This window comes from Ochotona princeps, chromosome 4 (assembly GCF_030435755.1).
Source record: "Ochotona princeps isolate mOchPri1 chromosome 4, mOchPri1.hap1, whole genome shotgun sequence".
In the NCBI taxonomy this organism is placed as follows: Eukaryota; Metazoa; Chordata; class Mammalia; order Lagomorpha; family Ochotonidae; genus Ochotona; species Ochotona princeps.
The window spans coordinates 8,290,902-8,304,305 of record NC_080835.1 but is presented as its reverse complement, the minus strand read 5'-3'; the positions used below and the strand labels follow the sequence as shown (position 1 = coordinate 8,304,305).

Below are 13,404 nucleotides of genomic sequence, written 5' to 3'. Positions count from 1 at the left end.
CCAAGTGGCACCACTTGTGACTGGTTCTGGGGGCCACGGGACAATCAGTCCATCTCACTATCAGGCAAGTCAGAGCAGTTCTAACTTTGGTCCTGTTCCCATGCTGTGCTAGTCTGTGAAGACTATGTGCTTTAGGTGGAGTATTGGTACCCATTGAACTAGGAGTTTGGGGTTGCTTTGGTGCCCAGATGAAGTGTACAGAGATGGACTGCCTCTCTCTCATGCCTCCTTGCTTCATTCTCAGTGACACACCCACCGTGGATTTGGTTCAAATCTAAGCTCAGGACATCACTGAGGTAGAGACAGCACACAGGTAGCAAACCTTAACATGGGCGCCCTCTAGTGCTGACGTGGTAGAATAATCCACAGTCTCAGAAATAATAGAGCTGCTTAGAATTTCTGGAAGGAAGGATACAAGGCAGACCATGAAAATTTGGTAAAAGTGACTAATCCTTCCATGTATGGACAACTTCATACATCAAGAAGCATCAAGAACTCTTGGGGAACCATGAGCTCCATAAATCAATTATCCCAGATATGTTACGGTCCAAAGCTCAATGAACCTCATGTTGTGAGAAATAAGCCAGACACAGAACAGTAGTATCACAAGAGGGAATTCAAATTTAAAAACACAAGAAAGATAGAATCCAGAAAAAATGGCCGACCATGGAGGGTTGACATAAGGGGGAAGGCAGAGAGAGGGCCAAAAAGTGCCAGAAGAAGGAGTAAGTATAGTTAAAAATAGTATAAGCAGGTGTGCGAACCTCCCAGGACACTGCAGAATCAACAAGATCAACGCAATCTGGAGAATCAACCAAAAATAACAACAACAAAAAAGCCAAGGCAGCGCTCGGCGGTCGGCTTAGCAGCACGGCGGCTCGAAATGGGTGAGTTAAGAACCCAGCAGGGGAAAGGCCAGCGGGAATTTTAACCGGAGGATACATAGGCAACTTTAGGAAATTGTTGCACAAAACCCCTGCAGTGGTGGCTAGAAACTGCAGGAGTGCTGAAACCTCTAGCACTGTTGGCTATATTAATAACCTTAGCGGGACCCAGGCAAAGACGGGGATGGCTACCTGACACACACTCCCCCATAATGACTCCACGGTACCGGGAGGGCACTAGGACCCTGAAGTGCAGTAGCCGGCAGCTGCAGCGGCAAGGGTGAAATTCCCAGGATTACAGCTAATCTAAATTCTGGGCCAACCCAGCAGGGTGCCTCAGACAAAAAAAGAAAAAAAAAAAACCAGCAAAAAAAAAAAAAAAAAAACCCCAAGAGACAAGACCCAGGAGCCTAGGCGCTGAATCCGGAGGCCCTGAAACCTGAAAGCTGAAACCCAGAAGGGAAACAAAAAACCAAAAACTCCCTGGTCCAGAAGGAAAACAAAAACCTACGCCATCAAGACCGCAGGCCACCCACTAGGTGGCAACAGAGGTCAAGGGTGAGAATCCAGCAACACCTTGGGCCACAAGTATGAGACGCAATAAGAGAGGTAGTGAAGTAGAAACAGCTAGCGCCACCCCCAAAAAGCCACCATAAAGCCTGGTCAATTGCAGAGATTACAGATGAAGACATTGAAGACGTCTCTGATAACGAGTTCAGAAAAATAATTATAAAACTCTTCAGAGACAATGAAAAACGATGGGATGAGCTCAAAGATTTAAAAAACCACATAATCACAGAAACAAAATTACTCAAAAACGAGATCCTAGACTTGAAGAACAAAGTTGAGAGCTTAGGCAACAGAATTACAGCAGCAGAAGACAGGATATCCGACTTGGAAGATCCCAGAATGAAAGCAGGCAGATTATTATCCAACTAAAGTCACAACTACGCAAGGTGGCCAAGACGATCCAGGAGATGAACGACAACATCAAGAAGTCAAATATCAGAATCATGGGGCTCCCAGAAGGAGTGGAAAGAGAGACAGGCATACAGCCAGTACTTGAGGAAATTATGCAGGAGAACTTCCAAAATACCTGGAACATGAACCCAATCCAAATTCAGGAAGCCCAGAGGACACCCCACAGATTTGACCCAAAAAAATCCTCCCCAAGACATGTGCTAATCAAGTTCCTCTCCAACGAATACAAAGAAAGAATCCTAAGGTTAGCACGAACCAAAGATAAGCTTACATTTAGGGGCAGGACCATCAGAATCACTGCCGACTTCTCAGAACAGACGCTCCAGGCAAGAAGGGAGTGGAACAAAATCTTTCAAGTACTAAAAGAGAACAACTGTCAACCAAGAATACTCTACCCAACAAAGATTTCATTTATATACGAGAATGAAACTAGATACTTCCACATCAAAGAGAAATTAGAAGACTATGCCAACACAAAACCAACTCTACAAAATCTCCTTAGAAAAGCGCTACTCCCAGAGAAAAAGGAAGCAAGCCATAAGCAAGGATGGCAATCTGGGAGATCTCAATAAAGTCCATCCACAGAAACGACAATCAATTACCAACAACCTCAAAAACACAGGCATATGGCCGGCAAAATTATAATTTCTCAATATTAACCCTCAACACAAACGGCTTAAATTCATCACTCAAAAGGCACCGATTAGCAGACTGGGTTAAAAATCAGCACCCAACTTTATGCTGCTTGCAAGAAACACATCTAACCAGAAGAAACTCCAAGAAACTAAAAGTGAAAGGGTGGAAACAAATATTCCATGCCAATGGACGAGAAAAAAAGGCTGGTGTGGCAGTCCTATTCTCAGATGATATGGACTTCAAAGTAACGAACGTCAAAAAGGACAGGGAAGGGCGGTACATCTTCTTGAAAGGAAGGATCCAACAAGAACCAATCGCCATTCTTAACATTTATGCTCCTAGCCCGGATGCATTCAGCTACGTGAAACAACTACTTTTGGACTTAAAGGGAGACATAGATGAACATACGATAATTCTGGGAGATCTGAATACCCCACTAACACAAATAGATAGATCAACGCAGCAAAAGCTCAACAGAGAAGCCACAGAACTCACACAAGCAATAGAACAACTGGACCTAGTAGACATCTATAGAATATTTCATCCTAAGGCCACAGACTACACCTTCTTCTCAGCAGTGCATGGCACCTTCTCCAGGATAGACCACATAATAGGACACAAAGCAAGTTTAACTAACTACAAAAATATCAGAATCATACCATGTACCTTCTCAGACCATCACGGAGTGAAACTGGAAATCAACAACTCAAAATGTCCCAGGAAACACGTAAACTCCTGGAGGCTGAACAATATGCTATTAAACGAACAATGGGTCAGAGAAGAAATTAAAGACGAGATCAAAAAATTTATGGAAACCAACAAAAACCCAGATACAAAAGTCCAAAACTTATGGGACACTGCCAAAGCAGTGTTACATGGTAAGTTTATTGCAATTAGCGAGCATGTCAAAGCCCAAGAAAGGCAACAAATGCAGGAGCTAAGCACACACCTCCAGGAACTGGAAAAGCAGCAGCAGAAGGACCCCACAAACAAGAGGAAACAAGAAATTATCAAAACAAGACAAGAACTAAATGAGAAAGAAGTTAAAAAAACCATTCAGAAAATAAATGAATCAAAAAGCTGGTTCTTTGAGAGGATAAACAAAATAGATACTCCACTGGCCCAATGGACAAAGAAAAATCAAGACAAAGCAAGAATTAGCAGCATCAAAGATGAAAAAGGCAACATAACAACAGACACTACTACAATTAAGGAAATAATTAGAACAACAAAGACTCAAACCACAGCATATTCTCAAAGTCACGACATTTTGCCTCCAGAGGAGTCCAGTTGAGCAGCTGCAGCCGTATGAGCGGGTTGAACAACTTGGGCAGGCAAAGGCCAATGTAAGCATCTTTGTAGGAAGTGTACTATTTTGAACGCCATGCTTCGAACTGCGACTTAATACAGTCGATGGAGGAGAAACTCTCAAGGACACCTTCAAAAATCTTGCTGGACTCTTTGGATATTCGATCTTTTTCCAGGTTGAAATTAGTAATATCTGTGGATGTTTCTTCGTCATCACTCGAAAGGCCTTCAAGGTGATCAGCCATCTTCCCAGTTTGCTCTCGGGCTTGCCGCGGACGAGTCCTCCTGGCCTCTCGCTCTGCAATCCGACGTTTTGCATGTTCTTGGTACAGTGCCCGATCACGACCAAAGGAGTCAAGATTTGGTGCCATCAGAGCTTTATTTGAATGGTTTGAAAACTCCGAAGATTCATCTTTAATATCATCTTGTCGTCTTTGGACAAGGCGGGAAGCTCGCTGTTTGTACAGCTGATGAATTGCTGATTCAAGTTCATTAATCAGTGGCACCTTTTCACTGAAACACTCAAGCAAGTCTTGGACATACCCTCGCATTTCTTGCAAAAATTTATACCGTTCACCAATACCCCCAGAAGACCCTTCCAATCTCTCAATGGCCCTGGTGGAGTCCACTCGGCTCTGCAGGTGTCTCTCGTGCTGCTGCCAATTTGCTTTGTGCAGCTCTTTCATGGAGTCCAACCTGTCTTTAAGCTGTTTCTTTACCAAATCAATAGTAACGGGAGTCATCTCATTACTGGGAGTTTTGAAAGGGACTGTATTATCTGTTTTTTGAGATTTGGCATCCGACGATCCATAGGTCGTGTAATTGTAAGGAATGCCATAGGATGAGCCATAAGGCATTGTCTGGTAAGAGTTCTGGTAGTACATATTCACTTCCGTGGGCTGACTTGCTTGGACCTGCGGGATATTAATTCCTTTTCTTATCTGCTCCTGCTCCCATCTGCTGAGCTCTTCATCTTGCTCGCCTGTTACCAAAGCGTCATCATCACTCCCCTCAATGCCTATGTGGATGTTGCACTGCTACCTACCATTGTGGAGAAGGTGATTCTTCCTAAGCTGACAGTGATAGCTGAGAATATGTGGGGCCCTTTTTCTACAACACAGACTTCAAGAATGGTTGGAATTACACTAAAGTTAATAAATGGATATCCTTCAGTAGTAAATGCAGAAAATAAAAATACACAGGTATTCCTAAAGGCACTTTTATTGCGAATGAGAAGAACTTTAGATGACGATGTGTTTATGCCTTTGTATCCCAAAAATGTCTTAGAAAATAAAAATTCGGGGCCTTACTTGTTTTTCCAACGACAGTTTTGGTCTTCAGTTAAGCTGTTAGGAAATTTCCTTCAGTGGTACGGCATTTTCTCCAATAAAACTCTTCAGGAGTTATCAATAGATGGTCTATTGAATAGATACATTCTTATGGCTTTTCAGAATTCAGAATATGGCGATGACAGCATCAAAAAAGCCCAAAATGTAATTAACTGCTTCCCCAAGCAGTGGTTCATGAATCTGAAAGGAGAAAGAACTATTTCTCAATTAGAAAATTTTTGTCGATACCTTGTACACCTAGCAGATACAATTTATAGAAACGGTATGGGGTGCTCTGATGTGGAGAAAAGAAATGCAAGAGAAAACATAAAACAGATAATAAAACTTCTTGTAAGTGTTCGAGCTTTGGATCATGCTATGACTGTTACAAGTGACCACAATGTGAAAGAATTTAAATCTTTGATCGAAGGAAAATAGATCTGTGAGACTGAAAAGCCTGTTTCTTTTAATACCATTCCCAGTGTATAAATTTTGTATATATGTAAAGTTTCTTAAGCTGTAAAATACTGATTCTTGTTTTAATACAGAAAACATTATATTCGAAAAAAAGGAAATAATTAGAAATTATTACAAAGAATTATACGCCAACAAATCAGAAGACCACATGGAAATGGAAAGATTCCTAGACTCCCACCACTTACCAAAACTCACCCCAGAAGCAACAGAAGACCTGAATAAACCCATTACCGAATCAGAGATAGAATCAGTGATTAAAGAGCTCCCAACAAAGAAAAGCCCAGGCCCAGATGGTTTTACTGCAGAATTCTACAAAACATTGCAACCAGAGCTAACCCCAATCCTCTACAAGCTCTTCAAAACAATAGAAAAGGAAGCAACCCTTCCAAACTCATTCTATGAAGCCAATATAACCTTAATCCCCAAACTGAACAGAGAATTAACAGAGAAGGAAAACTACAGACCGATCTCCCTGATGAATGTTGACGCTAAGATTCTCAACAAAATTCTAGCCAATAGAATACAAAAAAACATCAGACAGATCATCCAACCAGACCAAGTAGGTTTCATCCAGGGAATGCAGGGATGGTTCAACATAAGGAAATCCATAAATGTGATACATCACATCCAAAAACTGAAAAACAAAAACTATATAATAGTATCAATAGATGCAGAAAAAGCCTTCAACAAAATTCAACACGACTTCATGTTAAAAACCCTAACCAGGGTGGGGATAGAAGGAACAATCCACAATATAATCAAAGCAATATAGGAAAAACCCAATGCCAGCATCATACTAAATGGGGAAAAACTGGATCCCTTCCCACTGAGATCTGGAACAAGACAAGGCTGCCCACTATCACCACTACTATTCAATATAGTCCTAGAGGTACTTGCAGAAGCCATAAGACAAGACAAAGAAATCAAAGGAATGCAAATTGGAAATGAAGAAGTCAAGCTTTCATTATTCTCAGACGACATGATTCTTTTACATAGAAGAACCAAAAAACTCAATACAAAGACTCCTAGAACTCATACAAGAATTTGGCAGAGTGGCAGGATACAAGATAAATGAACAAAAATCAACAGCCATAGTGTATGCAAACGGCCGCAAGATGGAAGAAGATCTAACCAACAAGCTACCATTCAAAATAACAGAGAAAAGCATGAAATATCTTGGAATAAATTTAACCAAAAGTGTAGAAGACCTTTATGAAGAAAATTACAAAACACTCAAAAAACAAATAGAACAAGACCTCAAAAGATGGAGAAACATCCCATGCTCCTGGATAGGCAAAATTAATATCATCAAAATGTCTATACTACCAAAAGCAATATATACATTCAATGCAATCCCAATCAAATTACCCACAGCATTCTTCATCGAACTGGAAAAAATGATACACAGATTCATCTGGAAACACAAAAAACCACGAATAGCCAGAACCACTCTGAAGAACAGGAACTTAACAGGGGGAATCACCGTACCGGATCTATGGACATACTATAGGGCAGTGGTTATCAAAACAGCCTGGTACGGGCACAAAGATAGAGAGGAAAATCAATGGAGCAGAATAGAAACAACATATGGAAACCCACACAGATACAGTCAATTAATCTTTGACAAAAAGACAGGCAACAACCCAGGCAAATGTAAAGGTCTGTTCAATAAATGCTGTTGGGACAACTGGTTGATAGCCTGTAGAAACCAAAAGATAGACCCACATCTCTCACCATACACCAAGATCAAATCTAAATGGATAAAAGACCTAAACCTACATCCAGAAACCTTCAAACTTTTGGAAGAAAATGTGGAAACACACTGCAACACTTAAGGGTAGGCCCTCACTTCCTAAAAAAGACTCCAAAAGCAGTAGAAATCGAGACCAAAACAAACAACTGGGACCTCATCAAACTAAGAAGCTTCTGTACAGCTAGAGAAACAATCAACAAAGTAAAAAAACAACCTACAGAATGGGAGAAGATATTTGCACACTACATAGGAGACAGAGGGCTGATCTCCAGAATATACAAAGATCTCCAGAGAAACCAAAACACCAGAACAAACAAACTGCTCAAGAAATGGGCACGGGAAATGGGCAGACATTTCACAAAAGAACAAACCCAAATGGCAAACAAGCATATGAAAAAATGCTCAAGTTCCCTGGCAATAAGGGAAATCCAAATTAAGACAACAATGAGGTACCATCTAACTCCAGTAAGGACGGCACACATACATAATACCACCAACACTTGCTGGTGAGGATGTGGGGAAAAGGGAACCCTTCTCCACTGCTGGTGGGACTGCAGACTTGTACAGCCTCTATGGGAATCAGTTTGGCAAATACTCAAACAACTGAAAATCAACATACCGTATGATCCAGCAATAGCACTCCGAGGGATATATCCAAAACATCTCCTACACAAGAAATCAACATGCACGCCTATGTTCATAGCAGCACAATCTACAATCGCAAAAACCTGGAAGCAACCAAAATACCCATCAATAGAAGACTGGATAAGAAAGCTATGGTTCATCTACTCTATGGAATACTACTCAGCTATTAAAAAAAAAGAAATGCATTTCTTTGTGGCCAAATGGGCCCGACTGGAATCCATCATGCTAAGAGAAATGAACCAATCCCAAAAGGTTAAATACCACATGTTTGCCTTAATCTGAGATGAAAAGATGACAACTTGGCAGATAGTACCTGTATATTGTAATATTAGTGCAATCTCTACCAACCTGTATCCAATGCGATAAGATAATGCGATATAATCTATAAACCAACAATTAATGTCAGAATATTTAAGATCTACATTGAAAAACTGTAAAACCTACTATACCCTCAATACGCTATGTTAATCCGTGATGGGGAGGGAGTGCAGGGAAGTCTTTCAGGACCATAAAAAGAGTGAGAAAAAAAAGTACAATATAGCCTATCAAGGTCAAATCTGGTAATTCATAGGCAATAGACTCAAAGCGGCACTAAACAACAATAAAACTACTACACCAATGCATGAGGGGGGAATCGGGTGCGATCCTGACAACCTCTTAACAGGAGGTCATGTGCGTGGAGCAGGGGGGCACTCCAGAGTGGAGCAGGTGGTAAGGAGGAGGCTTGGATCCCAACCATGAAGACTCCCAGACCTTCACCACAAACTATTAATACGAGCAACAAGGACTATATCCCAACTGCCAAGGAGGCCACAGGGAATTGGATGCCCTCGGAGGCCGAGTACTCTGAGGTCACCCAACCCCAACCGAAGCTTCCACAGGGGACGGAGGACGTCCAAACACTACCGTGCAGAAACCAACGTCATCGGAAAGACAACCAGAAGCCCTGAGCGGTCCGCAGACACAGAAGAACAATAAATGTCCTTCGGGATCAGGGAGGAGAGCTTTCTCTGGTCCGAGCCTGGCTCCACCTCTGGATCCCCGCCCTCCCTCGCAGTGACCATCGGGATCACTTCGAAAACCCCTCACTGCAAACAAACAATCATACAAACTAAAAAAACCTAAAATAAATAGACAAACAACAGAAAGAAGTAGAGCTTTGAATTTGACAGGAAAGAGCTGGTGTGGATTGGCTCATGCCTTGCTGGGTGGGACACAAAGATTAGTCACTCCTCACCATGGTGTTGAGGATTTTCCTGCACACCCCCCCCTAAAATGTTCTGCACCTTAAATGTCGACAAATGTCTTGTTAGAGTTACAAGCCAGTCTAGATTATCCTAAAATCTGCCAAGAACAGCAAAATTATACTTCAACACAACAAATGGTTAAATACTAAAATGAAATAGACAGAGACAGCTGAATGGTACCTTATAGCCATTTTAAGGTATATAGCAGCCAGTCCGGTCCTGTATGTAAACTAAAATTGAAATGTCAATGAGCTAATCATAGGTTGTGGTTAAGAACTTGCTTTTTTTTTTTTTTTTAACATACTGGTTACTCAAAACCATGTCAATTCCATAATGTTGCAAATTGCTGTTGATGTTATATTGGGACTCTTAATTGACTGTGATGATATTATACCAGCTCTAACTTTGGATCAGAAATGGTCTCCCCAAGAAACTGTTCAACCCATCTGGACAATAAGTAGCTGGACTCTATGCTTGGTATATGTTTGCAAGGAAAGCATCTTGATTGAATTTGAACTGTAATGCTGTATCAAGGTGGAGGAATCCACCAGGGAGGGGGAGGGAAAGGGTGTGGGGGGGTATTTCCAGAGCCTATGAAACTGTCACATAATGCGAAACAATTAATAAAAAAACACAAGAAAGATAAAAGAAGAAACATCTGTGCATATCTATACTGGTGTAAATACAATCCTGTAAAACTTTGATTTATACCTTTATCACACCAGTGGTTGAGAATGTTGACACTGCGCACCTGGATAATCAAGATGGCATAATAGGGTAAGGACATGTTTAAACAGATGGAGAAACATTTAATCAGGATGAAGCAGAGAGGACACATTCCCGGAAATAGGAGGGGACAGAACAACAGCAGAGGGGTACTTGGAGACTGACAGACACAGGAAAGCAGTGGACACAATAGCGCGGTGTTGCAGTGACTGATACTCCAGCAGCATTCAGCTAACAGTGATCTGAACTCCACCAGCAGCTGGAACTCCACCAGCAACCAGGTGGGAAGGGACTTTCACTGGGAGCTTGGGAGGTGAACCCAGACAGAGAACTGTTTGTCCTGCTGGTCCATTTGATTTGACCAGGAGCAGAGACAGAGCAGCAGATCCCAGATGGGCAGTGCGATGAACCGGGCAGGTTGTGTCACAACCAACAAAAACCAGCAGAAACCATATCACATGGGTTTTGATGTTTTCTGTTAGTTTCATCTCTTCAAAACAATTTCTTCTCATTAAATTCTTCAATGACTCATATATCATACAGTAGCATCATTTTCTTCAAGAAGGTTCTTGATTTTTATTTCTTCAGCTGCACGTCAGTGATGTAGTAGCATGTTATTTCATTTCATGGTGTTGTTAATTTCTTTTTTCTTCTTGTCGTTGATTTTATTTTGTGTCTTTTTATTTAAGGGGATGTATAGTAGCTGTGTAATGGAGGCTGTCATATCTAGTAAAATGTCATTTAACTTCATGGCATTGTAAATTTCTATTTTTCTTTCTATTGTTGATCTTGTATTATGGCTTTTCATTTGAGGGGATGTTCAGTTGCTGTGAAATGTAGACTAACATATCCAGATGTGAGGATACAATATAGTATGCATCTCTACTTCCAGTCAAAGATGGGCTTACCAGTGGGAGCTGCAGCCTAGCTGACGTGACTCCCCATAACACCCCGACAAGGCCTGCCCCCTACCCTGGTTCCCATGCATGCCAGTATGTACTGCAGACTAGTTCAGTCTGTCCCACATCCAATTGAGGTGCCCACTATTTACCTACTGGGCCACTCCCACTCCTGGATTAAGCACTCTCTGCATGGTTCTGGAGTTTTACTTAACAGAATTAGCCCCCAGTGCTAGCCTCTGCCAGCTGATGCTGTGTCAAAGTTCAACAAACCCTCATCCATTCTGATTTATGCTTGCACCAGTCAGAAAAGTCAGCTCAGCCTGGGTTTTCCCTAATATAGTCCACATGAGGCCCACAGGTGTTATATCCCTGCTTAGTCTGGTCTGCCCCCATCCCAACTCATGGTCTCCAGTTGGAGTGGTTGTCCAGCAGGGGAGCCCACATTCCCCCTGATGGGTTTGCCCCCTCTCTCCCTGGTTCTCATGTACTCTTTGGGCTCTGCAGCCACATCTGGTTCAGCTCTCCTCACCTTGGCGTTGTTTAATGTGCACGTATCTGTGTCATGACCAAACCTGACCCAACCCACACTCTGTTCTGGTACTTGGATTCATCAGTGGGTTCAGCCTGGTTTGCCCCCAACCTATGCCAAATGTATGCTGATGGGTATCTTTCTCTGGCCTAGTCTGGGTTGCTCCCTATCATGGTTCTTGTGTTCACCTGCAGGGACTGTGTCCCAACAGAGAAGTTTCCCAAGCTTCTCCTTCAGAACCTCTCCCTATGCCAGGTCTTGCACACACTGGTGGTTCCGTGGGCCAGCCCTCCTTGCTGATCTTCAATCCATTCTGGTTCTTACTATTGAATGTTTCAGCCCAGCCAAGGCTTGTCCATACCCAGACACTGCTCACACATGGCTCAGGTGGGGCAGAGACACAGCCTAGTCCATCCTACATCTACCCAGGTCCTCCAGAGCACCAGATGGTGCTGGCATCTAGCTGGGCTCAGTGCACCCAGTCCCTTGTGCCAAGGGAGATCGCAGCCATATCCAGATCAGAATGCAGCCCGCACTCTGGCTCCCACACTCAGCAATGGGAATCCCAACCCAGCAAGGGTGTACTCTCCCCGCTCCCCAACCGAGCCTATTCCCAGCCCTAGATTATGTGCATGCCAGTGCTTGCTTTGATCCAGTTGCCTTAGCCCCTCACCTGTTTCAGCCTTTACCGTCAATGCTATGACCTGATAACCCTGGCTCATGCAGACCAGTTGGTGTAAGAGCCCAGCTCGGCATGAACTGTGCTCCAGCCTGACTGCTGTTCTTCCTTGTGAGTTGAGATTTGCTTGGTCCTGCCTAGTCTGCCCCTTCGAGTTGCAGCCTGGCCCACCCACATCCTGTTTTAGGATGCACATTAGGGTGCTGCTGCCTTGACCTGCCCAGATTGTTGTCAGCTCCTTTACCCGTAAGTGATGGCAGGTTCCATGGTCACACCTAGCTCAGCCCACCACCAACCCAGCTCATGAGCTAACCAGCGGGACTTATATTTCCACAGGGTTGGGCACACACATACACCCCAGAGTCTACCCCGGACCATGTTCTCTCGCATGCTGCTTAGTGTCTTGACCCAGCCAAATGTGACCTGTCCACTGTTCCACCACTCAGTCAGGTACTGGTACCTAGCCCTACCAGACAGGTCCCCATCTATAGCTTTGGTGTGGACTGGTGTGTGGCAGTCAGTCATGCTCTATGCTAACAGCCCATCTCAGGATTCCTGTTTAGACTGGTGAATCAATCTGGCACAAATAGGTCTTATGGACTCTCCCCTCCAAACCACCAAGTTTCAGTCCCCACACTTGCAAACAAGTTCTGAGACTCTGTTGCTGAAGTTACACAGGTTTCATCCCTCACCTACACTTACACTGGCCTTATCCATGGGTGTCCCTAGGAAACAATTACATATCCTAAAAACTCCAGAGCTCACCACTGGGTGGCCAGCAGGCAGAGCCTGGGACCACTTGGTGTGCTAGGCGCCCAAAGCCTAGGACTTGCTCACAGCCTTATGGCAATGACTTTGGCCTGAGTCCCCAGCATTGGATCTGGCCTGACTGGGGCCCCTTCCACAGTCGCCACACTGTAGGGAGCTGTTTTTGGTTGGGCATATTCTGACAGTACTGTTTAAGTGGTTTTGATAGATCTGAGATATGGTTGATTTCATTGCTCAAGGTTGAGGAAATCCTTCCAAGGTCCATTGACTGACATCATCCAACTTAGAGACTCCATTCACCCAAATATTCACTGTCAAAGTGTATCCTGACATTGTAGGTATAAGCAATGGCAGAGAGTCCAGCATCTCATTGTTAAGATATATTTAACAGTTTCATTGGGAGTCTATCTTTGATCTGGACATAGAAAAGCATACTGCATTGTATCTTCACATCTGGAAATGACAGTGTCTATTACACAGTTACTATACTTAAATGAAAAACCACAAATCAAAATAGATAACCGGAAGAAAAATAGCAAAT

General features: G+C 43.1%; 1 protein-coding gene across 1 annotated transcript; it reads right to left on the bottom strand.

Moving 5' to 3' along the window:
• Positions 1-3,721: 3,721 nt before the first annotated feature.
• On the bottom strand, positions 3,722-10,046 carry LOC131479966 (PAX3- and PAX7-binding protein 1-like). Its single transcript, XM_058662239.1, is given in 2 exon segments — positions 3,722-4,827; positions 9,971-10,046. Coding segments are annotated over 2 exon segments (1,182 nt in total).
• Positions 10,047-13,404: the final 3,358 nt, after the last annotated feature.